The sequence below is a fragment of the Salmo trutta genome, chromosome 23, assembly GCF_901001165.1.
Source record: "Salmo trutta chromosome 23, fSalTru1.1, whole genome shotgun sequence".
Classification (NCBI taxonomy): Eukaryota; Metazoa; Chordata; class Actinopteri; order Salmoniformes; family Salmonidae; genus Salmo; species Salmo trutta.
Window position 1 is genome coordinate 20,684,276 of NC_042979.1, and position 27,285 is coordinate 20,711,560.

The window sequence follows — 27,285 nt, forward strand, 5'->3', positions numbered from 1 at the left end:
CCAGAGCCATCTGGCAGATGGATCTCAGGCCTCCTGTCAACAATGCTCACCTTAGTGTGGACTACACCAGCACACACAGTACAGTGCATTTGGAAAGTATTCAGACCCCTTTACTTTTTCCACATGTTGTTACATTACAGCCTTATTCGAAAATTGATCAAATAAAATCAATTCCTCATCAGTCTACAAACAATACCCCATAATGACAAAGCGAAAACTGGTTTAACATTTTTTACAGAAATATTCAGAGCCCAGGTGCATCCTGTTTCCATTGATCATCCTTAAGATGTTTCTACAACTTGATTGAAGTCAACTTGTGGGAAATTCAATTGATTAGACATGATTTGGAAAGGCACACACCTGTCTATATAAGGTCCCACAATTGACAGAGCAAAAACCAAGCCATGAGGTCGAAGGAATTGTCCGTAGAGCTCTGAGACAGGATTGTGTCGAGGCGAAGATCTGGGAAGGGTATAGTACCAAAACATTTCTGCAGCTTTGAAGGTCCCCAAGATCACAGTGGCCTCCATCCTTCTTAAATGGAAGAAGTTTGGAACCAACAAGACTCTTCCTAGAGCTGGCTGCCCGGTCAAACTGAGCAATCGGGAGATAAGGGCATTGGTCGAGGAGCTGACCAAGAACCCGATGGTCACTCTGACAGAGCTCCAGAGTTCCTCTCTGCAGCACTCCACCAATCAGGCCTTTATGGTAGAGTGGCCAGATGGAAGCCACTCCTCAGTAAAAAGCACATAACAGCCCGCTTGGAGTTTGCCAAAAGGCACAGAAAGGACTCTCAGACAATGAGAAACAAGATTCTCTGGTCTGATGATACCAAGATTGAACACTTTGGCCTGAATGCCAAGCATCACGTCTGGAGGAAACCTGGCACCATCCCTACAGTGAAGCATGGTGGTGTAAAGCATCATGCTGTGGGGATGTTTTTCAGCGTCAGGGACTGGTAGACTAGTCAGGATCGAAGGGAGCAAAGTACAGAGAGATCCTTGATGAAAACCTTCTCCAGAGTGCTCAGGACCTCAGACTGGGGCGAAGGTTCATCTTCCAACAGGACAACGACCCTAAGCACACAGCCAAGACAATGCAGAAGTGGTCTCTGAATGAACTTGAGTGGCCCAGCCGAGCCCGGACTTGAACCCGATCGAACATCTCTGGAGAGACCTGAAAATAGCTGTGCAGCGACGCTCCCCATCCAACCTGACAGAGCTTGAGAGGATCTGCAGAGAAGAATGTGAGAAACTCCCCAAATACAGGTGTGCCAAGCTTGCAGCATCATAGCCAAGAAGACTCAAGGCTGTAATCCCTGCCAAAAGTGTTTGCATTTGTTTAAGCTGTTTTCTTGTGACATTTATTTAGATACATCCATAACTATGAGCTAACGATGTGCGATTGTGCCTGCTTTCTCATCAGGACACTGTTGTTCCGAAGAGCTAAGCAATAACACAGCCAACACAATCACTTCAAACTGAATATGGAAAGACTGCAACCAATTTCACTTCGTTTCGTTTGACCTTTTTCAATTTACATTTATTTGTATATATCCATAATAATTATGCCAACTGATTCATGATTTCGACTGGCTGAGAAACACTGCCTGTCTGTCTTGTTCCGACTCCCAAGACGTTCATTACTATGGGACAGCTGGGGATCGAATTTGAATATTTAAACAATGTCGCAAATGTCGTAGAGACAGACAGCAAGGTGTATACAAATCTCTGCTGTTAAAAACTAAATGTTAGCCTAAAAGAAATGTGAGATAATGTCTAGACGCTTTTATAGTGGAGATCAAGTTTATAAATTGCTTTGCTGGGCTGATGAGACAGTGGATTGCGCAATCAGATGGAACAGCGTAAATAGGCATTTTAACATCATAGATTTAGCCGGTGGTAACTTGTGGAATAGACATCAGCTGGAATGCGGTTTTAACCAATCAGCAATCAAGATTAGACACAGCCGTTGTATAAGATCTGATATACAACAGCTGTTAGCCAATCAGCATTCAGGGCTCGAACCACCAAGTTTATAATACCAGATATACAACTCTGGCTATGCTCTGGAGAACCTTTTACAACAGAGAATGGCAGAGATGATGACATCCCTATCAGCCTGGCAGGCTGGGTATGGTCGCGTAGTATGCCAACCAGAGAGGCAATGTAGGTCACTGCATGAATGCTGATGACAAGCTGATGTCTCCTGAGTGCTACTAATCTGCTGTTCATTGGGATTTAAGCGAAGCAAAGGCACCAGGAGAAAATGGGTAATGGCTTTGCAGTAAGGGATTGAATTGGGATAAATTGAAGGTGTATTTGTTATTCCTTTCCTAGATACTATGTATGTTGTATCCCATCAACTAAAAACACCTGCTCATCAACCAATCAAACAGCCCTGCCGCTCAACAGAAACATTTCCGTCAAAGCACTATTCAATGGCGTTCAGCTTTAAGAAACACTCACGTCATCTCCATCCATGATGAGTGTCATCGGGTGTCACGCTCCTCAGAGCTTCGATGCCTGTTTATGTGTCCAGTCCCCGTGTAGTAGTGCAGCGGCTCACATAGTCATTGAAGAACAAAGCACTGTCACACCCCATCACTCACGAACCACCAAGTGGGACTGAACATGCTATGATAACCTGCCACACTACTACTGCATCTCAGCTCCCACTAGTGCTTAGCTAGCTTTCTGTACTGTACTGTACTGCTAAACACAGATATCGTCAATGGGCTATCAGTACTGCACTAGTGCTAATTTTATCTATCCCTCCACAAGCCACCACTGTACAATGTGACGTACAGTACTGTTATAGATGAGCTACCAGTGAACAGGCTAAAGAAAAGCTAATCTAATGCTTAAAATAGCCAACATTTAATGAGCTAACCCCATGTGAACGAGCGACCAGTGAACGAGCGACCAGTAAACAAACCCCCATGTCACTTTTAGCTCCCATGTCACTTGCCCTAACTTGTCGGTCACACGGGAACAGATTAGAAAGTACAGATTAGAGAGTAGGCCTACAGTACTGTGTAAACCTTCTGATTTAGAAACATATGCCATAACACATACTTTCTCTCTTTCTTTATCTCTCTATCGCTCCTTCTCACACACCCTCCTCTCTCTCTGTCTCTCTCTCTCCCTCTCTCTCTCTCTCTCTTCCCCTTCTCTCACTCTCTCCCTCCCTCCCTCTCTCTCTCTCTCTACTTTCCCTCCCGCTCCCTCTCTTCTCTGTCCCCCTCCCTCTCTCTCCCTCCTTCTCCCTTGCTTCATAGTCTCCTCCTCGAAGTGATTACGTCATAATGTCCAGTGAGTCCAGACACAGGGTAGATGAGGTTAAAGTTCAGACAATGAAAGACAGTTCTCACTGTGGTGCTCTGGTTCCCATGCCCTGCTACATAACCGTGTTAGACATACTCAGTGTGGGGGTGCTGAAAAGGGGGTCATGAGGACCCACTACAGGAGCTGGGTTAATCCATGTCTACCATGTGCTGTGTGTCGTGTATGAGTCAAATGAAATAGTGAAAGCATATAGACTATGATAATAGCATTCCGCTGGGTATGCATTGGTGGGATAACTTCGGTTGAATTGCTCTACAGAGCTCTATAGAGTTACACTGTATGTCTATTGTTGCTCAGCTAAATTCAAGACCAGTGGTTTTCAAAGCTGCCTCGGGTGTTCAAAGCATCTCACTCACTCACTCACTCACTCACTCACTCACTCACTCACACACACACACACACACACACACACACTGGTTAATTTTAGAGTATATCTGATGAGGAGGCTAGAAATAGCTGACCTTGGTCTTGAGCTTCTACAGTAGTTGATCTCTAAGGTAGCCACTCTTATAGAATCAAGGTCAAACTAGTCTGGGTAGTTTTCCCTTCAAAATGGAGCCCTTATCAGAGCTCTATGCATTAGAGCTCTGGGCAAGCATACAGTACATTGGAATCTAACGCATGATCAAATGACTCAAGTTATTATTATATATTAAAAACATTTAAGACTAAACAAAAAGTTGTTTATTTTTGTAAACAAACAGACAACAGAGAGATATTTGATTCCTTCTCATCTACATCATAATTCCCACACTCTTTCATCTATTTTTGTGTTGGTTCCAAGAGGGGATGTTTGGTCTGGGGCTTAAAGCAGTGCTTCTTTAATGCATGCCCAGACAGAGATGTGTGGCACAGGGAGGGACATTACTTTAGCTCCAGGCCTATACAGGCCTCCAGATCGCCATTAGGGAGACTGATAAGCATATTACTGGCCTTGAGTATTGTCACATGGTATGTATCATTTCCGAACAGTTCCCTCACAGAGCTCAACTAAAGCAAACTATCATCGCTGTTTCAATCTCAAACACTGTAATTATGCTTTATTAAGTGAAGGAAAAGTTGGACAGCATTACCCAAACTCACAACAGCACTTTAGCACTGTCATCATTTCTTTAATCAGATTAAAAGCATACATGGACAAATGGTACAAACAATGTCTTTGTCAAAGAACACCACCTACTGTTCTTTGACAAAGACATAGTTGGTACCATTTGTCCATCATAGGATCCCAAGAGTGCTGCAAATTGAGTTGATCTAGGAGGCTAGATCTGAGGAGGCTATCGAAGCCAAAGATCTCAATCATCCCACTGAGTGAAGTCTTTATGTCATTACAAGTAGATGTATGGGCGCTGTCAGGGCTGCCCAATCTATCTCTCCCAGCCTATTAAACTTGTGATTAAGCCACACAGTCTATCAGTCCCGGCCCCAGTACAGTGACAAAGAGATAGTAAAGCAGTTCTCAGTGCAATCAAACCAGGCGAGGAGGGCCCTGACATAGCCCTGTTATTGATTGCCACCATAAACAACACAGTTTCGCTGACAACAACCACAGGGTGGTTACCACTCAGCCCCCCTTATCTGAGGATGACAGGCTGCATATCATGGAGTCGTTGGAGGAGTTTGTCTGCAAAAACACAGGTGTGCTGAAAGGGAGTCTTGGATGTCTTATTTGAGGTACTCTTTGAAGAGGTACAGTTTCAGACATTTTTGGAAGATGGGCAGGGACTCTGCTGTTCTAGGGTCAGGGGGAAGCTCGTTCCACCATTTGGGTGCCAGGACATAGAAGATCTTTGACTGGGCTGAGTGGGAGCTGACCCCCCGTAGGGGTGGGAGGGCCAAGAGACCAGAGTTGGCAGAACAGAGTGTTTGAGTTGGGGTGTTTGAGCATAGCCTGAAGGTAGGGAGAGGCAGTTCCTCTTGCTGTTCCGCAGGCAAGCACCATGGTCTTGTAGCGGATGCAAGCTTTGACTGGAAGCCAGTGTAGTGTGAGGAGGAGCAGGGTGACATGGGAGAACTTGGGAAGGTTGAACACCAGGTGGGCTGCGGCAGTCTGGTTAAATTACAGGGGTTTGATGGCACAAGCGGGGAGCCCAGCCATCAGAGTGTTGTAGTAGTCCAGACGGGAGATGACAAGTGCCTGGATTAGGACCTGCTCAACTTTCTGTGTAAGGAAAGGTCGTACTCTATGGATGTTGTAGAGCATTAACCTGCAGGAGCGAGTCACTGCTTTGATGTTTGCGGAGAATGACAGGGTGTTGTCCAGGGTCACTCCAAGGTTCTTTGCACTCCCGGAGGTGGAACTGTGGAGTTGTTAACCATGATGGAAAGGTCTTGGAGTGGGCAGATACACGTACATACACCCACATACTTATGCAAAGGCAGGCACTCGCACAGATGTAAAAATCCTTGTCTGTTGTCTGTTGGACGTTTAGGACATCATCACGTGGAACTAGTGTCACAGCTATGCCCCAAGCACACAAACGTCACACCCAAAAGAGGCCCATGAATAATTTGACCTTCTTTTCTGCAAATAGATCACACAAAAAGGACTGTTTGTATGCACAGTATCCCATCTGAAAGCTAAAGTAAAGACTCCCCCACTGTCATACCAGCTTAGTCATGCGTTTCACATTGTGAGGACACCTACTTTATCTACTTCATCTCTCTATCTATCTGCTACGTCTGTCACGTCTCCTCCATTCATCACTCATTCCAACAGCGCAAGAAATACACTCATTTGAAGAAGACATTTGACTCAAAGTGTAGTCTCAAAGTGATTGATGGTACGATCAGTTAATGCAATCAGATACAATTGGCAGGCTAAATCCAATGGGCGATACTTGATAAAGACTGTATTTAGATAAGTAAACACGCATTAGTCATCATTACTACTGTGTTTGGTCATTGTTGGTGATACTTCAGTCTTCATTTGTCACCTAGGTAAATTTGATGATTGTGTTGGGGCCTATCAGCAGGGTTGGGGAATAAGTGATTGCATGTAATCAGTTAAATATAATCTGATTACAAATAAACTGTATCTGTAATCACTTACATTACCAGCGACAACAACAAAAATCATATTACAGAAACCTTTGAAAAAGTAGATGTTTACTTTGAAATTCAGAAAGGGTTTTGGTGGGAAAAAAATATGAGGACACCTTTCTGTTTTCTCAATGACATTCAATTCAGCATTGAAGACAGGCACCGATGTTATTATAGTTTTGTGATTTTAGTTTTTAGATTTTTATTTTGAAATTCAGTTTAGTTTCAGTTAGTTTTCAGACTGGATTTACTCATTTTTATACAGTTTCAGTTTGATAAAAACATATCTATTTTGTTTTTATATTATTAGTTTGAGTTTTACTTTAGTGTTAGGGACAGAAAGCAGCCTTATGTGTGGGAGGCTAGAAGCCTCAATCACAATTTGAGATAGTCCTGTCATACACATTTCCTTTCTTTTTGGGGTGGGGGAGGGGTAGATCAGCTTTAATATTGCAGACAGATTGTGGCTTCCATCAATGTAATTGTCTGCATCACTTCCAATCTCCCATATATATTTTTTGTAAATATACAGTACCAGTCAAAAGTTTGGACACACCTACTCATTCAATGGTATTTCTTTATTTTTACTATTTTCTACATTGTAGAATAATAGTGAAGGAATCAAAACTATGAAATAACACATATGCAATCATGTAGTAACCAAAAAAGTGTAAAACAAATCTAAATATATTTTATATTTGAGATTCTTCAAGTAGTCACCCTTTGCCTTGATGACAGCTTTGCACAATCTTGGCATTCTCTAAACCAGCTTCACTAACAGTCTTGAAGGAGTTCCCACATATGCTGAGCACTTCTTGGCTGCTTTTCCTTCACTCTGCGGTCCAACTCATCCCAAACCATCTCAATTGGGTTGAGGTCAGGTGATTGTGGAGACCAGGTCATCTGATGCAGCACTCCATCACTATACATGGTCAAATAGCCATTAGACAGCCTGTTGAAAAACAAATGATAGTACCACTAAGCGCAAACCAGATGGGATGGCGTATCGCTGCAGAATGCTGTGGAAGGCAAGCTGGTTAAGTGTGCTTTGAATTCTAAATAAATCACAGACAGTGTCACCAGCAAAGCACCCCCACACCATCACACCTCCTCCTCCATGCTTCAAGATGAGAAACACACATGCAAAAATCAACCGTTCACCTACTCTGCGTCTCACAAAGACATGGCGGTTGGAACCAAAAATCTCAAATTTGGACTCATCAGACCAAATGACAGATTTCCACTGGTCTAATGTCCATTGCTCGTGTTTCTTGGCCCAAGCAAGTCTTTCTTCTTCTTATTGGTGTCCTTTAGTAGTGGTTTCTTTGTAGTAATTGTACCATGAAGGCTTGATTCACGCAGCCTCCTCTGAACAGTTGATGTTGAGATGTGTCTGTTACTTGAACTCTGTGAAGCATTGATTTGGGCAGCAATTTCTGAGAATGGTAACTCTAATGAACTTATCCTCTGCAGCAGAGGTACCTCTGGGTCTTCCTTTCCTGTGGCGGTCCTCATGAGAGCCAGTTTCATCATAGGCGTTTGATGGTTTTTGCAACTTGCAACTTTCAAAGTTCTTGAAATGTTCCGTATTGACTGACCTTCATGTCAAAAAGTAATGATGGACTGTCATTTCTCTTTGCTTATTTAAGCCATTCTTGCCATAACATGGACTTGGTCTTTTACCAAATAGGGCTATCTTCTGTATAACACCCCTACCTTGTCACAACACAACTGATTGGCTCAAACGCATTAAGAAGGAAAGATATTCCACAAATGAACTTTTAATGAGGCACACCTGTTAATATACAGTGTAGCTAGTGAATGTGATGCACAACCTAGGTCTATTCGAAAAATTGCCATCTATGGCAGCATTTATCCACCAGATTCAGAAGCTCGATAACCCCATTAGAAAAAAGTAATAATATAAAAAATATTTATATTTTAATTTGTTTTGCAGTCAAAGATAATAGTTTCAGTATAGTTTTAGTTTTTCAAAATGTTTTCTTAATTGTTTTATTTCAGTTTACTAAATTGTTTTTCAATTTATTTATGCATTTTTTAGTTTCAGTTTTTGTTTACCATAATAACCTTAATAGGTGCAAGTTTAAGTTTGTTCCACCTGAGTGAGTCTGACGACAAGTCAGGGACCACTATGATGACACACCAAATGCGTTTGCTGGATCCTTTTTGTCTTCTTCTAATACCTCTTAACAAAAGAAACAGAAAGTAATCGGGTTGGTTTAATTGGGCTTGGGTAATTCAAAAGTTACATTACTGATAAAAAATTGGGACAGGTAACTAGTAACTGTACTAGATTACACTTAGAAAGTAACCTATCCAACCATACCTCACTGCTTGTCCTCTATAGACAACATCTAACTGAGCACACAAGGGACAAAATGATCTATAGTTCTGTATGTACAATGCATAGCAGAATATCATCTGTATCTCATCTATAGTTATAATTAGCTTTCCACTTCACAGGCAATTCAGAACACCAACCTGTAGTTGAAGTATGATGGATAATAACATTTTATGGGGTTGACAGTGTGAACTAAACTCCACATAGTCTGTCCTCATGAGAGAAGAAGAGGGTGGGAGGCTACTAAAACTACCTTTCAACACAGTCATCAAACCACTTTACGTTGACATGTACAACTCGAACAGGTAATGAGCACACCACTAGTTCATCATCCTTCACCAACGCTGATGTTGATGAACCCACATTATTGTCGCCAATATAGTTTCCTCTAGACGCTCTGAAACGCAGCCTGAGCAGATCCGTTGACCAGGGACACTCTACTCTTTACAGTCAAAGAGCATAACCCCTAATCAAACTTTATTGAGCCTTAAATCAAAACAACAGTTTCCTCGCTATAAACTCTAGAGTCCCTCGAACGCAGACCAAGCAGAAGTGTTGACCAGATTCACTCACGTCTGTGCAGTCAGAGAGCAGGTGCTTCTGGAGGGAGTCTGCACCCCTGATGAACCTCTTCTTGGTCCCAACCCGATCTGCTAGGTTACCCATGGTGACCCGGTTGAGAACCACAATGCACAAGGTCAAGGGAGGATAATTCAGCCTAGTAAATTTTGTCAGAGCTTCTCTTAATCTGTCTCGTATCCCTTCAACTCTAACACCTTCTTGCTTTCCCTCGCTTTCTCTCGCTCACACACACTTGACGCTTTCCAAACACACACACACACACACACACAAACACATTTCCAGTCTCCTATGTGAATCTGGGTTAGATTGGTTCCTTTTGGAGTGGCTGCTAAAATAGGATGTCCTCTAGATCAGAGAGAGAAGGACAGGGGGGTCTGAGGGGACCTGGACTCAGTAGAGGGGACGGAAAGGTCATACACTCAGCCTCACTGAGTAAGAGAAGGAGGAGAAAGTGGTAGAGCAGGGATGGGCAACATTGATGGGGGTGGGAGCCACCCAAAAATTCTGAACTCATCATGCGGGCCACAGTTGCTCACAGGTCTGTGTACCCATATCCAATTTCATTAAATTCTACACATTTTGCCATGGTGCAGTGAGAAACGTTTGCCATTTTATAACTAATTTCATGCAATTCTACTCATTTTACCATTCGGTGGAGAGAAATGTTTTCCATTTTTAATATGACATCTGAGTGAGACTGACTAACAAAATCCACTGGGCCCCCGAGGCCAGTAATATGAATTTGATAACAACTTTAGATAGCTGGCCGCTAAACTAACTTAGCAATCTAAAAAATGTTAGCTGACATGGCTAATTGAGTGACTATCAGTGACTGATATAACAAGAGAAAAACTGCTGATGCACAACCACATTTTTAACTTGCACTTTGTGTATTCTACTATTATAACTCTCAACATTAAGTTGAGACCCCGACTGAGTTCCTAAAAAAATCCAATACTATATGTAATAATTTTTTTGTTGGGGGAGGTGGGGAATAATACAAGGGCCTTCAAAAGGGCCGTGTCACGCCCTGACTTGAGAGAGACGGTATATTTCTCTATTTTGTTTGGTCAGGGTGTGGGGTGGGCATTCTATATTTTGTATTTCTTTGTTTTGGCCGAGTATGGTTCCTAATCAGAGGCAGCTGTCTATCGTTGTCTCTGATTAGGAATCATACTTAGGCAGCCTTTTCCCACCGGTGTTTGTGGGTAGTTGTTTTCGGTTTTGTATTCGTTACCTGACGGAACTGTTGGCTTTTCGTTTTGTTTCTTTGGTTCTAGTGTTTCATTGTTTAATAAATAATCATGAACACGTACCACGCTGCGCTTTGGTCCACTCCTTCTAATGACAGCCGTAACAGAACTACCCACCACCAAAGGACCAAGCAGCGTGGTCAGAATGGACCTGGGAGGAAATCCTAGATGGGAAGGGACCCTAGAGGCAGGACGGGGAGTATCGTCGTCCGAAGGAGGAAATAGAGGCAGTGAAAGCGGAACGGCGACATTACGAGGAGCTAGCCCAACGACGGAAACCCGAGAGGCAGCTCCAAAAAAAATGGGGGGGGGGGGCACACGGGGAGATTGGTGAAGTCGGGGTTGAGACCTGAGCCAACTCCACGTGCTTACCGTGGGGAGCGAGTGACCGAGCAAGCACCGTGTTATGCGGGGATGCGCACTGTGTCGCCAGTGTGCAACTACAGCCCGGTGCGCTCAGTGCAAGCTTCCCACAGTTTTCGTGCTAGAGTTGGCAGTCAGCCAGGAAGAATTGTGCCGGCTCAGCGTTCCTGGTCACCAGTGCACCTCCACGGCCCAGTATACCCTGTGCCTGCTCTGCGCACCCAGTCTCCTGAGCGTCTCCCCAGTCCGGTGAGACCGGTTCCAGCTCCACGTAGAAAGCCTCCAGTGATGATCTATGGTCCGAAGCCTCCAGTGATGATCCATGGCACGAAGCCTCCAGTGATGAACCATGGCCCGGAGCCTGTAGTGATGATCCATGGCACGAAGCCTCCTGTGATAATCCATGGCCCGGAGCCTGTAGGGATGATCCATGGCAAGAAGCCTGTAGGGATGATCCATGGCCCGGAGCCTGTAGGGATAATCCATGGCAAGAAGCCTGTAGGGATGATCCATGGCCCGGAGCCTGTAAAGATGATCCATGGCCCGAAGCCTCCAGTGATAATCCATGGCCCGGAGCCTCCAGTGATGATCCATGGCACGAAGCCTCCATTGATGATCCATGGAGCGGAACCTGTAGTGATGATCCATGGCACGGAGCCTGCAGCGACGGTCCCCAGTCCGGAACCTCCAGCGACAATCCCCAGTCCGGAGCCTCCAGCGACGCTTCCCAGTCCGGAGCCTCCAGCAACGCTCCCCAGTCCGGAACCTCCAGCGACGCTTCCCAGTCCGGAACCTCCAGCGACGCTCCCCAGTCTGGAACCTCCTGAGACGGCCTGCAGCCCGGAACCTCCTGTGATGATCCATGGCACAAAGCCTCCAGTGATAATCCATGGCGCGGAGCCTGCGGTGATGATCCATGGCATGGAGCCTGCAGCAACGGTCCCCAGTCTGGAACCTCTTGAGACGGCCCCCAGTCTGGAGCCTCCAGCGACGGCCCCCAGTCTGGAGCCTCCAGCGACATCCCCCAGTCCGGAGTCTTCAGCGGCGGCCCCCTGTCCGGAGTCTCCGGCGACGGTCTGCAGTCCAGAATCTCCGGCGGCGGTCTGCAGTCCAGAGTCTCCGGCGGCGGTCTGCAGTCCAGAGCCTCCGGCGATGATCCACGGTCCGGTTCCTCCTCCGACGATCCACGGTCCAGTGAGACAAAAGCGGAGGGATCAGCGGGCGGAGTGGGGGCTACGCCCCGAACCAGAGCCGCCACCATGGGTAGATGCCCACCCGGACCCTCCCCTATAGGTTCAGGTTTGCGGCCGGGAGTCTGCACCTTTGGGGGGGACGGGGGGGGGGGGGGGGGGGGGGGGGGGGGGGGACGGGGGGGGGGATGGGTACTTTCGCGGCCTGACCTGAGAGAGCCATTTGATTTCTCTATTTTGTTAGGTCAGGGTGTGGGGTGGGCATTCTATGTGATGTATTTCTTTGTTTTGGTCGAGTATGGTTCCTAATCAAAGGCAGCTGTTTATCGTTGTCTCTGATTGGGAATAATACTTAGGCAGCCTTTTCCCACCTGTGTTCGTGGGTAGTTGTTTTCTGTTTAGTGATTCTCTACCTGACGGAACTGTTTGGCTTTTCGTTTTTTTGTTTCTTTTGTTTGTGTGTTTCATAGTAATTAAAATATGAACACTTACCACGTTGCGCTTTGGTCCACTCCTTCAACTTCAGACGACAGCCATTACATGGTCATCAAATTTGATCTTGGTGCGGGGAACAGGAACGGGCCGGACAGGACTGTGGACACGCACCGTGGGCTTGGTGCGGGGAACAGGGACGGGCCGGACAGGACTGTGGACACGCACCGTGGGCTTGGTGCGGGGAACAGGGATGGGCCGGACAGGACTGGGGACACGCACCACTAACCTGGTGCGGGGAGCAGGGACGGGCCGGACAGGACTGGGGACACGCACCACTAACCTGGTGCGGGGAGCAGGAACGGGCCGGACAGGACTGGGGACACGCACCACTAACCTGGTGCGGGGAGCAGGGACGGGCCGGACAGGACTGGGGACACGCACCACTAACCTGGTGCGGGGAGCAGGGACGGGCCGAACAGGACTGGGGACACGCACCACTAACCTGGTGCGGGGAGCAGGGACGGGCCAGACAGGACTGTGAACACGTACTGGTGACCTGAAGCGTGGAGCCGGTTTAGCCACTCGTCCTGGCTGGATGCCCATCCTAGCACGGCATGTGCTGGGCATGTCCACCGGACGTACTGGGCTGTGCGGGCGCACTGGCGACACAGCGCGCAACTCTGCATACCATGGCTTGGTGCGGGGAGCAGGGCCTTGCCGGGCAGGACTGTGGACACGCACCGTGGGCTTGGTGCGGGGAACAGGAACGGGCCAGACAGGACTGTGAACACGCACTGGTGAACTGAAGCGTGGAGACGGTTTAGCCACTCGTCCTGGCTGGATGCCCATCCTCGCACGGCATGTGCTGGGCATGTCCACCGGACGCACCGGGCTGTGCGGGCGCACTGGCGACACAGCACGCAACTCCGCATACCATGGCTCCTCCTCCAGATCTTCCCTCTGCAGGTCCTCAATCAACTGCCTCATCATCTTCGTCTCTTCCTCCGCCGTCATCCCCCATGAGAGCAGTGGTCTGGGCTCTTCCTCTGCCCTTCCGGACCACCCCATTAGCCCCCCCAAAACATTTTCTTGGGGGTGTTTTCCGGGCCTCCTCGACCGCCGCCTGCGACTCCGTCTACCGGCTGGCTTTACCTCCTCGACCTGGGAATCCTTCCGCCAGGGTCCTCTCCCCGACATGATCTCCTCCCAGGTCCAGAACTCCTTCCCCTCGCGAGCCCATTTCTCGCGCTCCTTTTCCTCCCGCTGCTTGGTCCTGGTTCGGTGGGTTGTTCTGTAACGCTCGTCGTCGGGTGATAAGGAAGCGGACCAAAACGCAGCTGGGAGCGAACACATGTTTATTTAGACACAAATAAACACGTTACCAAAACAGACAAAGAATAGACGAAACGTTAACTTGCTCAAACAAAAGAGGCAACAACCCACAAACATCGTGGGGGAAAAGGAACTTAAATGTGATTCCCAATCAGACTTCACAAGCGACAGCTGTCTGATTGGGAAATCACCCCCGAGCCCAACATAGAAATAAAACACAAAGAAAGGCTATAACCAAAACATAGAAAATAAACCATAGAAATGCCACACCCTGACCAAAATAGCAGAGTTCACCTGGTCAGGGCGTGACAGATGCGTAAAACACTAAACAAGAATGGTGTTCATGGGAGGACACCAAGGAAGAAGCCACTGCTGTCCAAAACAAACATTGCTGTACGTCTGAAATTTGAATCAACCCGATTCAGATGCTGTGGCATGACCTCAAGAGAGCAGTTCACACCAGACATCCCAAAGAATATTGCCGAAATGAAACAGTTTTGTAAAGAGGAATGGTCCAAATTCCTTCTGACCGTTGTGCAGGTCTGATCCGCAACTACAGAAAACGTTTGGTTGAGGTTTTTGCTGCCAAAGGACGGTTAACCAGTTATTAAACACATACTGTTTCCACCCTGCACTGTGAATGTTTACATGCTGTGTTCAATGAAGATATGAAAACGTATAATTGTTTGTGTGTTATTAGTTTAAGCAGACTGTTGTTGTCTATTGTTGTGACCTAGATGAAGATCAGATCAAATTGTATGACCAATTTATGCAGAAATCCAGGTATTTCCAAAGGGTTCACATACTTTTTCTTGCCACTGTAGATAGTTTAGGTAAGCGGGGAGGCATAGTAATGTATTCAGCTGATTATGTAATATGGCTAGAGTTTGATTTTAGATTTCTTTGATCACACACACACAGACAGATATGGTGGGTCAGGTCTTGTGATGGGATGTCTGCTCCACTCTCTCCAGCCATTATCAAAGGAAGTAAATGTTGTATGCGTACGTGTGTGTGTGTTTGTTTTCAAAGAGGATGAAATCTAAAGTCAAACTCTAGCTATATTACTGAACCAGGGTCCACAAACACACACACACACACACACACGGCTACATACTGTAGATAGTTTAGGTAAGTGGAGAGGCATAGTACTGTATACAGCTGATTATGTAATATGGCTAGAGTTTGATTTTAGATTTCATCCTCTTTGATCACACACACACACACACACACACACACACACACACACAGCACTAACAATAACGAGCTGAATCCCTCAACACCAACCAATTTGATCATACACTGAGCTATCATTCTCCTCCAATGGTCTCCTCAACACAATCATCCAAAGTTCAGTGAATTGTTTAAACGTGGACAAGGAGTAAAATAATAACATACGAGGGGATAAAGAATCAGGCACTGAATTATGTCCAAACACTGTATGCTACTGTACTGTCATACTGTACTGTCATACTGTACTGTCATAAAGCACAGAAAACAGAAACCAAAACCTCTCCACCTTTTCACCCTGGCCTCCAGATCATACACTATGCTTTGAGAAGTGTGTGCATGTGAGAAAGTAGACAGAGCATTTTTATTGTTGTTTCCCCAGACATTATGAAGTGCTCTATCCCTCTCTTGGAGAGGACATATTCCCCCCTGAATGCGGACACATATGTGTATGAATATGATAGAGCCCCAGGGAGATAGACTGGACATGATTAGAGCCCTAATGCTCTGCACTCGTATGTTATGTTATGAACGGAAGAGAAGAAGGAGAAACATAAGTTTGACCTGCCTGCTGGTAATCAGTTTGTTGGTACAGTAAATTAGTGGAGTGGAGAGTGTGTGTGTGTGTGTGTGTGTGTGTGTGTGTGTGTGTGTGTGTCAGGGATTTCTTCGTTGTTTGACGATATGGCGAAATCATCATCGGAAAATGAGGACCAATATGCAGCAGAGTTGAGATAAATAAAAATAAATTCCAAAACGAACATACAAAATAACAAAAACGAACTCACGATTTCTAGACAGTCCTGTTAGGCTCACTCACGCTAAACAAGAAACAATCTCCCACAAATACACAGACAAACACACCCAACTAATATAGGACTTCCAATCAAAGGCAACACCAAACAGCTGCCTTCAATTGGAAGTCCACCCCAATTAACTCAACATAGAAATAGATACCTAGACTAAACATAGAATTACATAAACAAGGAACAGTGCCCAAAAACCCCGGAATACATAAATCAAATGCCCTTTTTAGAAAAACCACCACCCCTAACCACATAAAACAAATACCCTCTGCCACGTCCTGACCAAACTACAATACCAATTAACCCTTATACTGGCCAGGACGTGACAGTGTGTGTGTCCATTTCTCAGAGCTGTGGAGAGATCACACTGTCATTTCAGCCGAGCAGGGAGACAATGAATCCGTTACATGCCGTTAAAACACACACATACACTCTGTGACCCTGACCAGGGGCTGTAGATAAGACTCACACTACCATTACCGCACAGCACAGAGGCCAGAGAGGAACAATCTAATTAGACTATGTTACATTACACTACTCACATTCTTTCATGCACACATATTCAGAAAAACCCACTCAAACACACACACACCCACACACTGTAATACAGCCATTAGAAAGGGCAAACCAACCAGTTTCATGTCAGAATTAGACGTTCATCCATGTTTTTCAAACATCAAATTTCGAAGTTGTTCCAAAAGTCACATTTTGAAGTGTTTAAGGTTAAGTTTAGGCATTAACTCCAAATGTTTAATGTTAGGGTTATGTTCAGGTGTTAATTCCAAATTCTTCAGGTTAGGCATTAACTCTGAACGGTTATGGTAGTGGTTAAATAACTTTCTATCGAACTTGCAACCTTTGGAATCAGAGGCAGACGCTTACACCCATCCACCTCCACCATCCCATCCTACATCACCATCCACAATGCCCTACATAAACTGAAACCTACTTGAAGGAAAAAAGGTGACCTGGCTGCAAACACGCAAACACACACACACACACACACACACACACACACACACACACACACACACACACACACACACACACACACACACACACACACACACACACTCCAGAGGGAGGGTCACAGTCATCGCCCCACTCTTCATTTCCTCACATCACAGAGCACTCAATCAGGAGAACAGTGATCAAGTCACACCTCCCAGTGGTCAATGCCTATAGATCAGCCTTCCCTCTCATTTCCCTCTCTCCCCCTCTCCCTTCCCTCTCCCATCCCTCTCTCCTCCTCTCCCTTCCCTCTCTCGCCCTCTCCCTTCCGTCTCTCCCCCTCTTCTTCCCTCTCTACCCTCTTCCTTCCCTCTCCATCTCCCTTTCCTCTCCCTTTCCTCTACCTTTCCTCTCCCTTCCCTCTCCCTTCCCTCTCTCTCTTCCCCCTCTCCCCTCCTCCCTTCCCTCCCTTCCCTCTCCCTTCCCTCTCTCCCCTCTTTCTTCCCTCTCTCCCCCTCTCCCTTCACTTTCTCCCCCTCGTCCTTCCCTCTCCCTTCCCTCTTCCTTCCCTCTCTCCCCTTCTTCCTTCCCTCTCTCCCATTCTTCCTTCCCTATCTCCCCCTCTCCCTTCCCTCTCTCCCTTCCCTCTCCCTTCCCTCTCTCCTCCTATCCCTTCCCTCTATCGCCCTCTTCCTTCCCTCTCTCCCCATCTCCCTTCCCTCTCTCCCTGTCTCCCTTCCCTCTCTCCCCCTCTCTCTGCCCTGAGGACATTCCTCTAATCACCTTTCACAGATTTACAGCCAAAGTGAAATAGTTCCCAATGCAATGACTGGCCATAGTCTATATATAGGGGATATATCTGGGGCTGGCCTAGGGGCAAGTCACCTTGCATCAAGTAGGGGATCAACCATGAGAGGGGGTTATCAACACTATTTAGTCCCAACGTGTGTATGAGTGCTAAACATACTCAACTCAGCACTGAAACTCAACTGGAACTAAGTATCTGTCTTTGGATCTGTAAGTACATGCAGTGTTTTAGTTGGCATGCTTGGTTCCTTCAGGCAGAAAATGAACAAGAGGAAAGTGATGACGGTTGAATTAGGTATGATGGATGAATGTGCATGTGTGTGTGCGCGTGCATGCGTGCGTGCGTGCGTGCGTGCGTGCGTGCGTGCGTGTGTGTGTGTGTGTGTGTGTGTGCAAGCCATCCTGTTGCATAGCTGCTGTTAAGGGAGAGGCATGGACAGAAGGATTAGGTTTGACGGGATACTGAGGCTGAATGAATTATGTATTTTGTGATGATGTCTTGTCTCTGTGCGTGTTTGAGGTACACATGCGCTCACACACACATACACACATTCACAGACACACAGACACACACACACATTTACTTCCTTTGATAATGGCTGGAGAGAGTGGAGTAGACATCCCATCACAAGGCATAACATATAAGATCTGTCTGTCTGTGTGTGTGTACACTACAGTCTACAAAAAGCACCATTCTTACTCCTCACACCAGTCATGGGCGGCTCCTCCCTCCTCACTTGCGTAACAGTTGCTATTTATAACCATCTTAATTAGACATGGCTGAATATTGGAGCTTTTTCCCTTCTTCTTACCATTGCCAGTGGGCAGATACCAAACAGTGCTACCTTGTCTGGACGGTTTTTACATAAAGCTGTGAGTTGTTAAAGATTAATATGCTTGTAATTAGGTTACAGATCACATTTAAAAGGAGAACGGGGCAATGGGGTGATGATGCCACATGTATCCTCTGTAAACAAGGTTTTACGAGGATTCCGATTTTTCTAAACTTTACCAACATGGCAGACAAGGGCAGTTGATCAGGAACAAGTGGATGGAGATGGAAAAGTTGGAGATGAGGAGGAGGAGAGAGAGAGAGAGAGAGAGAGAGAGAGAGAGAGAGAGAGAGAGAGAGAGAGAGGGAGGGAGGGTTGTTTTGTATTAGTAGCATAATGTATAGGGTCAGTAGTATTTATGTTTGTGATCAGTATTGTGTCTGAAAGTAATGACATAAGTGCTTTGGTTTGGAAAGATACTCAATGTGAGAGAAAGAGGGGGAGAATAAACAGGAGCAAGAGAGAGAGAGGAGAGAGAGCGTAGTTTTGTATAAGTAGCATAATGTATAGTGTCAGTAGTATTTATGTTTGTGATCAGTATTGTGTCTGAAAGTAATGACATAAGTGCTTTGGTTTGGAAAGATACTCAGTGTGAAAGAAAGAGGGGAGAAAAAACAGGAGCGAGAGAGAGCGAGAGAGAGCGAGAGAGAGAGAGAGAGGGGTCCATTCTCATTAAATCTCTGAGCCAGCCCTTATGTCTGCCCTGTAATGTGATTTCCACTGGCGTGCATGGCCCCTCTGAGACACACACACACACACATTGCTTACCTCAGTCATGTGGATGAGATAGATCCTCAGATCTTCAGCATGATCTGTGGAAGGAACAAAAAAGATATTACATATTACCAATAAGAATTATTCAGATGTTAAAATGTAAAGGCTGCCTACCACTGGTCAATGTCCTGGAAGTCATCCGTTACTAAAGACACACTGTGTATCTACTGTAGGTCCAGATCAATAGCTTGGATCATCTGAGGCCAAGCTAGATGTCTGTCACCCTGTCACCACTGTCCCCACCCAGGCCCACTATGTCACACTATGTCACTCCCTGGTGACAACTGGAGGTGACAATCTGACGGCAGGGTTGACTCCTCCTGTGATGAGTGCCCTAGTCCTACCCAGGGGACAGAAAGGAGGAGGTGTGAGGAGGGTGTCACTTATGCGTGTGTGTATGCGTGTTGGGCTGTGCAACAAGCTCTCACAGTCCCACGTCAGAATTAGACGTTCATCGAAGTGGTCAATGTTACATTTACGTTTCCACGTCATCTGCCGAAGACATCACACATGATGGATGTCTAATACTGAATTGTATTACAGGTGACCAGGCTGGTGTGTGTGTGGCTATGTACAGTTGAAGTCGGAGGTTTACATACACCTTAGCCAAATACATTCAAACTCAGTTTTTCACAATTCCTGACATTTAATCAGAGTAAAAAGTCCCTGTCTTAGGTCAGTTAGGATCACCAGTTAATTTTAAGAATGTGAAATGTAAGAATAATAGTAGAGAGAATGATTCATTTCAGTTTTTATTTATTTCATCACATTCCCAGTGGGTCAGAAGTTTACATACACTCAATTAGTATTTGGTAGCATAGCCTTTAAATTGTTTAACTTGGGTCAAACGTTTCTGGTTGCCTTTCACAAGCATCCCACAATAAGTTGGGGAATTTTGTCCCATTCCTCCTGACATAGCTGATGTAACTGAGTCAGGTTGGTAGGCCTCCTTGCTTGCTCATGCTTTTTCAGTTCTGCCCACAAATGTTCTATAGGATTGAGGTCAGGGCTTTGTGATAGCCGCTCCAATACCTTGACTATGTTGTCCTTAAGCAATTTTGCCACAACTTTGGAAGTATGCTTAGGGTCATTGTCCATTTGGAAGACCCATTTGCGACCAAGCTTTAACTTCCTGACTGATGGCTTCAATATATCCACATAATTTCCCGTCCTCATGATGCCATCTAGTTTGTGAAGTGCACCAGTCTCTCCTGTAGCAAAGCACCCCCACAACATGATGCTGCCACCCCCGTGCTTCACGGTTGGGATGTTGTTCTTCGGCTTGCAAGCCTCCCCGTTTTTCCTCCAAACATAACGATGGTCATTATGGCCAAACAGTTCTATTTTTGTTTCATCAGACCAGAGGACATTTCTCCAAAAAGTACGATCTTTGTCCCCATGTGCAGTTGCAAACCATAGACTGGCTTTTTTTGGGTTGTTTTGGAGCAGTGGCTTCCTCCTTGCTGAGCGGCCTTTCAGGTTATGTCGATATAGGACTCGTTTTACTGTGGATATGGATACTTTTGTACCTGTTTCATCCAGCATCTTCACAAGGTCCTTTGCTGTTGTTCTGGGATTGATTTGCACATTTCGCAACAAAATACGTTCATCTCTAGGACACAGAACACATTTCCTTCCTGAGAGGTATGACGGCTGCGTGGTCCCATGATGTTTATACTTGCGTACTATTGTTTGTACAGATGAACGTGGTACCTTCAGGCGTTTGGAAATTGCTCCCAAGGATGAACCAGACTTGTGCAGGTCTACAATTTTTTTTCTGAGGTCTTGGCTGATTTCTTTTGATTTTCCCATGATGTCAAGCAAAGAGGCACTGAGTTTGAAGGTAGGTCTTGAAATACATCCACAGGTTCAACTCCAATTGACTCAAATTATGTCAATTAGCCTATCAGAAGCTTCTAAAGCCATGACATCATTTTTAGAAATTTCCAAGCTCTGTATATGTCTCAAAGGTCACCTAGGGTGTGCTTATATGTGTCCATTTTCACTGCAAGTACAGTGTGTGGTGTGAAATGGAAATGTCATTTTTGCATATCCCACTCCCCCTGAGACCCCCTCGGAGACTGGGGTCACAGCCAGGGATTCGAGTAACCTTGAGATCAAATTTAAAAAGAGCTTTGCTCCAGGCTGAGGTTTGTGATTAACTTCGGCCAAGGAAAGACAGGAGAAATCCATTCCCTCCCTCCATCCATCCATCCATTTCCTCAATCACGCCATCTGCTGAGCAGAAGAGATATGGCGGCCAAGAGGGTGTGATAAAGATCTCTAAGCCTTGATAGTTATCGACATTACATCTCTCCCACCCATCACACATATACAAACAAACTGTCTGTGTCTGTGTGTGTGTGTGTGTGTGTGTGTGTGTGTGTGTGTGTGTGTGTGTGTGTGTGTGTGTGTGTGTGTGTGTGTGTGTGTGTGTGTGTGTGTGTGTGTCCCAGTCCTTGTGTCTTCCTTAATGGAATGAGACAGGCTGTGATGGTGTGTGATGGGCCCACCTGCCATAGTGTCTGGTCCTCTCTAACTCCAGGCTGTCAACCTTTCTCCACTGTCTACCACAGTGAGAGCACTGTCTGTTAACTAAGGTTGAATATTTTCCTGGTATTTTACAAATGTTCCATCCAGACAATAAATCACTTTTCTCACGGGTAACCCAATATTTCCCGCCAATACCGGAAATATCATTCTAAGTATTATAATGCATTTAAATGGGTTTATGTCTGGATTTGTTTAGAGCTTTGATAAAAAATTCAAGCCTGATTCCTGAGCCTGATTAAATACATTTTATGAGCCCTACATTAAAGACATTTATTGATCATCCTTGAGATGGTTCTACAACTTGATTGGATGGAGTCCACTTGTGGTAAATTCTTTTGATTGGACATGATTTGGAAAGGCACACACCTGTCTATATAAGGTCCCACAGTTGACAGTGCATGTCAGAGCAAAAACCAAGCCATGAAGTCGAAGGAATTGTCCGTAGAGCTCGACAGAAGCCACTCCTCATTAAAAGGAACATGACAGCCCGCTTGGAGTTTGCCAAAAGGCACCTAAAGGACTATCAGACCATGAGTCAATCACCACCTTCCAGAGACACCTGAAACAACACCTCTTTAAGGAATACCTGGGATAGGATAAAGTAATCCTTCTAACCCCCCCCCCCCCCCCCCCCCCCCCCCCCCCCCCCCAAAAGATTTAGATGCACTATTGTAAAGTGGTTGTTCCACTGGATATCATAAGGTGAATGCCCCGATTTGTAAGTTGCTCTGGATAAGAGCGTCTGCTAATGACTTAAATGTAATGAGAAACAAGATTCTCTGGTCTAATGAAACTAAGATTGAACTCTTTGGCCTGAATGCCAAGCGTCACGTCTGGAGGAAACCTGGCACCATCCCTACGGTGAAGCATGGTGGTGGCAGCATCATGCTGCAGGATGGAAATTACAGAGAGATCCTTCATGAAAACCTGTTCCACTGCACTCAGAACCTCAGACTGGGGAGAAGGTTCACCTTCCAACAAGACAACAGCCCTAAGCACACAGCCAGGACAAGTCAGGAGTGGCTTCGGGACAAGTCTCTGAATGTCCTTGAGTGGCCCAGCCAGAAACCGGACGTGAACCCAATTGAACATCTCTGGAGAGACCTGAAAAATAGCTATGCAGTGACACTCCCCATCCACCCTGACAGATCTTGAGAGGATCTGCAGAGAAGAACGGGAGAAACTCGCCAAATACAGTTGTCAAGCTTGCAGCATCATACCCCAAAAACCTTGAGGCTGTAATCACTGCCAAAGGTGCTTCAACAATGTACTGAGTAAATGGTCTGAATACTTACTGTCACGTCCTGACCAGTATAAGGGGTTATTGGTTATTGTAGTTTGGTCAGGATGTGGCAGGGGGTATTTGTTTTATGTGGTTCGGGGTTTAATGGGATATGTATTTATGTAAGAGGGGTGTTTGATTTATGTGTTCCGGGGTTTTGGGTAATGTTCTTGTTTTGTATTTCTATGGTTTTCTATGTTGTGTATTTCTTTGTGTTGGCCTGGTATGGCTCTCAATCAGGAACAGTTGATTGAGAGTCATACTTAGGTAGCCTTGTTTCACCTGTCCCTTTGTGGGAAGTTGTTGTTGTACTGCTGTGTGTTAGCCTGCAACACTGTTCGTTCGATCGTTTTCTTGTTTTGTTTGTTACGTGTTCTATTAAAGTTAAGATGAGCACTCAACCCGCTGCGCCTTGGTCCCTTTCATACGACGACCGTTACACTTACGTAAATGTGATATTTCAGTTTTTGATTTTTAATACATTTGCAAATATTTCTAAAAACCTGTTTTTGCTTTGTCATTATGGGGTATTGTGTGTAGATTGATGAAGAAGAAAAACAATTGAATCAATTTTAGAATAAGGCTGTAATGTAACAAAATGTGCAAAAAGTCAAGGGGTCTGAATACTTTCCGAATCCACTGTACAGTATATGCCTATATATCAATCTTGAACAGGATTATCTATTTTGGATGCAATTTGAATGGAATTGATGGAGAGGGAGAGACTGCTGAGAGAGTGCTCGTTCATGCACTGATTTAAAGCAACGATATAGGAGTGTTTCAAACTCTGTAGCTGCAATTTAAACAAATAAAATATATATCACGACAATAAATAAACAAGGTGACCCAAGAAAGCCAGATGGAGATGTGTAAATTAGACGTGCATTCGCTTTTTATATTACTGTAGCACAGGCTATGCTGCAGCAAATGTAGGTGTAACTGTCCCAATAAATTATGAGATAATAGGTGTACATACTGAGATGGGCTGTCGGTCTTGAGCGTTGATCATACAGTGACCAGAGAGAAGGCCGTAGAGATTGCAGATTTAGACATCACATAATTTAGCAGTTCCATTTCACATCATGTTCATATAAATCATTTATTCTAGTATTTTATTACAAAAGAGCGTTTTCTCGCAGTTATTTATTCCTTGAAAATTAAGTGGTTTTGGGCGGTAAATCTCGATAACTGGGTTCCCGCCATTCAACCCTACTGTCCAACAAGGAGAAAACTGTGTGTGTGTGGGTACCTGCCTATGCCAAAGTCATGGTCAGAGAAATAAGAGCTAGGTAGAACACTAGCTGTAGCAGACACTATTATCTTGTCATTTGCTAGGGGAGATCCAGACAGAGATATAGTGAACTAATATAGACTCTGTTGTGCAGTTATATCCCTTAGGAACACTGACCACCTGAACACACTCTACCCTTCACACCACTGAGGTCATGTTCGTCCCCAAGGGTTGCTGTATACTCACCTACAATAATATGTGCAATATCTAATAACTATCTAATAACTATATTATGATATTAGTATACTGGTTCAATACTGTTACTTCACTAATTACTGCATTAATTAGCATGTTGGTCAACCATAAATAATACCACTGTTAAATTGATTTATGACACGAAAAGTCAACTGTACATAGAACCTGACTGACTATGACAAACACAGCAATTAAGGTGTAATCGTAATTGGTTACTGATTTTACATGAACAATATTTCTGATCCTATGCTAAAGTCAGTATCACAGTTTCAGCACTATATTTACTGACTAAGGAACATTCTCAGGCAAATAAAATAATAAAGCTCCCTCCTACCATCCCAACTCATGTTAGAACTTCACATTGAAGGCAGTCGTGTTTCTGTGACATTGTACATGCACTGTACATCAAATTAGTATTTCGAAAGAGATAACTGCTCGTTCAACACAGACTTCCATGGACAGCCTGTGTATCACTGGGCTAACCCCGGGGGGCAGCCGAGTGAGATTGTTAGGCAGAATACTGCATCTCCTCGCTGCAATCTCAAATTGTTGTCAGAACCAGATCAGAATGCTTGTGATTCTCCCAACTCAACAGCAGAGGGCACTCTTGCATTTATTTTACAGTTGCAGGAGAGCCGCCTGAGTCACTTTAAGACATCTACTGCACATGGGGAGGGAGATCACAGCTTTTATGGCATTTACAGCCTGTTAATACTGTTGGACCAATACTGTTGGACTAATACTTTTGGACTAATACCGTTGGACTATTTTAATCATTCTTTAAAAAAGGATAACAAAGGATAACTTGTCATGCATTATGAAGAATTCATATGGCCTTTATAAGATGCTTCTCAAATGCTAAATAAGAAAATGTCATACTATATAAGGGCCCTTTAAATAACAGGCCCCTTTCATGTGATGTTTCGCAAATAACAAATGTTTTGCTTGATGTGACTGTGCTCTGCAGGTACACACAGCAGTGTGTGGGGGTGTAGTTTGTGTGTCTGTTGTGGTGCTCTCTCTTAGCTCCCTCTGTCTTTCCCACGCTCCACACCCCTGTCTCTATAGTAGGTGACAGGGTCACAGGAAATCCCCTGTCCCACTTCTGCCCCACCTCACTTACTCACACACACACACCACCCTGGTTGAAACAAACACAGTCCCCGGAGCCTCTTTCCTGAGAGGCCCTGCCGTACAAAAATAACAATGATAGGCGGGTGGAGATGCACCCTCCTTGTACACCCCCCTCCCACACACACACACATCCCTCCCATCCCCTGATGACTTCCTATTCCACTGTGGTGGAGGGGTGCAGGGGAAAACCGTGCAGAGCGTGACCCAGCTGAGAGCACAGTTCATGGGGAGGATAGACCTACTACATCCCCCTCCTGTGTGTTGTGTCTCCGGGGCCAGAACATGAGCTAATGTAATGTAACATAATGTAATGTAACATAATGTAATGTAACATAATGTAATGTAACATAATGTAATGCCCTGTCATCTGTTGGATTAAACACATAATAATAGCTAACCTCTCCCTAGCCTGACCAGTAGCTCACTTCGTATGTCAAAGAAGGCAGTCACATACTGGACTGTTGAATGGTAGAACTGTTACACTGATAACAACACGTAGTTCAATATCTAAAACCGGCACTTTAATACGGTGTTGTCCTAGGGACAATTATATAAAGTTTTAGTTTGAGCTGTCATTTCAGAGGGAATATGTAAAAGTAAAAAGTGAAAGAGAGAATGAGGGAGGGACAGAGAGAGACAGAGAGAAACAGATAGAAAAAGGGAGGGAGGGGAGTTTTATAAGGTACCATATTTAATGACAGATGTCCCCTCAGGCATGGATGGTGAGATAGAACAGGCAGATTTGGGAATAAGAGAGAAGACAGAAAGAGAGAGAGATAATGAAAGAGAGGGTGGGGGAGAGTGAGAGTGAGACATAAAAAGCGAGAGATAAGGGTGCTCTAAAGTGCGTCACAGCCATACAGTATATATACTGCTCAAAAAAATCAAGGGAACACTTAAACAACACAATGTAACTCCAAGTCAATCACACTTCTGTGAAATCAAACTGTCCACTTAGGAAGCAACACTGATTGACAATACATTTCACATGCTGTTGTGCAAATGGAATAGACAACAGGTGGAAATTATAGGCAATAAGCAAGAGACCCCCAATAAAGGAGTGGTTCTGCAGGTGGAGACCACAGACCACTTCTCAGTTCCTATGCTTCCTGGCTGATGTTTTGGTCACTTTTGCATGCTGGCGGTGCTTTCACTCTAGTGGTAGCATGAGACGGAGTCTACAACCCACACAAGTGGCTCAGGTAGTTCAGCTCATCCAGGATGGCACATCATTGCGAGCTGTGGCAAGAAGGTTTGCTGTGTCTGTCAGCGTAGTGTCCAGAGCATGGAGGCGCTACCAGGAGACAGGCCAGTACATCAGGAGACGTGGAGGAGGCCGTAGGAGGGCAACAACCCAGCAGCAGGACCGCTACCTCCTCCTTTGTGCAAGGAGGAGCAGGAGGAGCACTGCCAGAGCCCTGCAAAATGACCTCCAGCAGGCCACAAATGTGCATGTGTCTGCTCAAACGGTCAGAAACAGACTCCATGAGGGTGGTATGAGAGCCCGACGTCCACAGGTGGGG

General features: G+C 45.3%; 1 protein-coding gene across 8 annotated transcripts in view; it reads right to left on the reverse strand.

The window, feature by feature from the left end:
• LOC115159546 (regulator of G-protein signaling 3) overlaps positions 1-27,285 on the reverse strand; it is a 192,598-nt gene that overhangs the window by 99,106 nt on the left and 66,207 nt on the right. For 7 of the 8 annotated variants that reach the window (XM_029709372.1, XM_029709371.1, XM_029709369.1 and 4 more), the window contains one exon: positions 19,302-19,345. In XM_029709372.1, the coding sequence (XP_029565232.1) occupies positions 19,302-19,345 (44 nt within the window). Of the gene's footprint in view, positions 1-9,324; positions 9,433-19,301; positions 19,346-27,285 lie in introns of those variants that run through there. The other variant, XM_029709376.1, reaches the window with a different exon arrangement.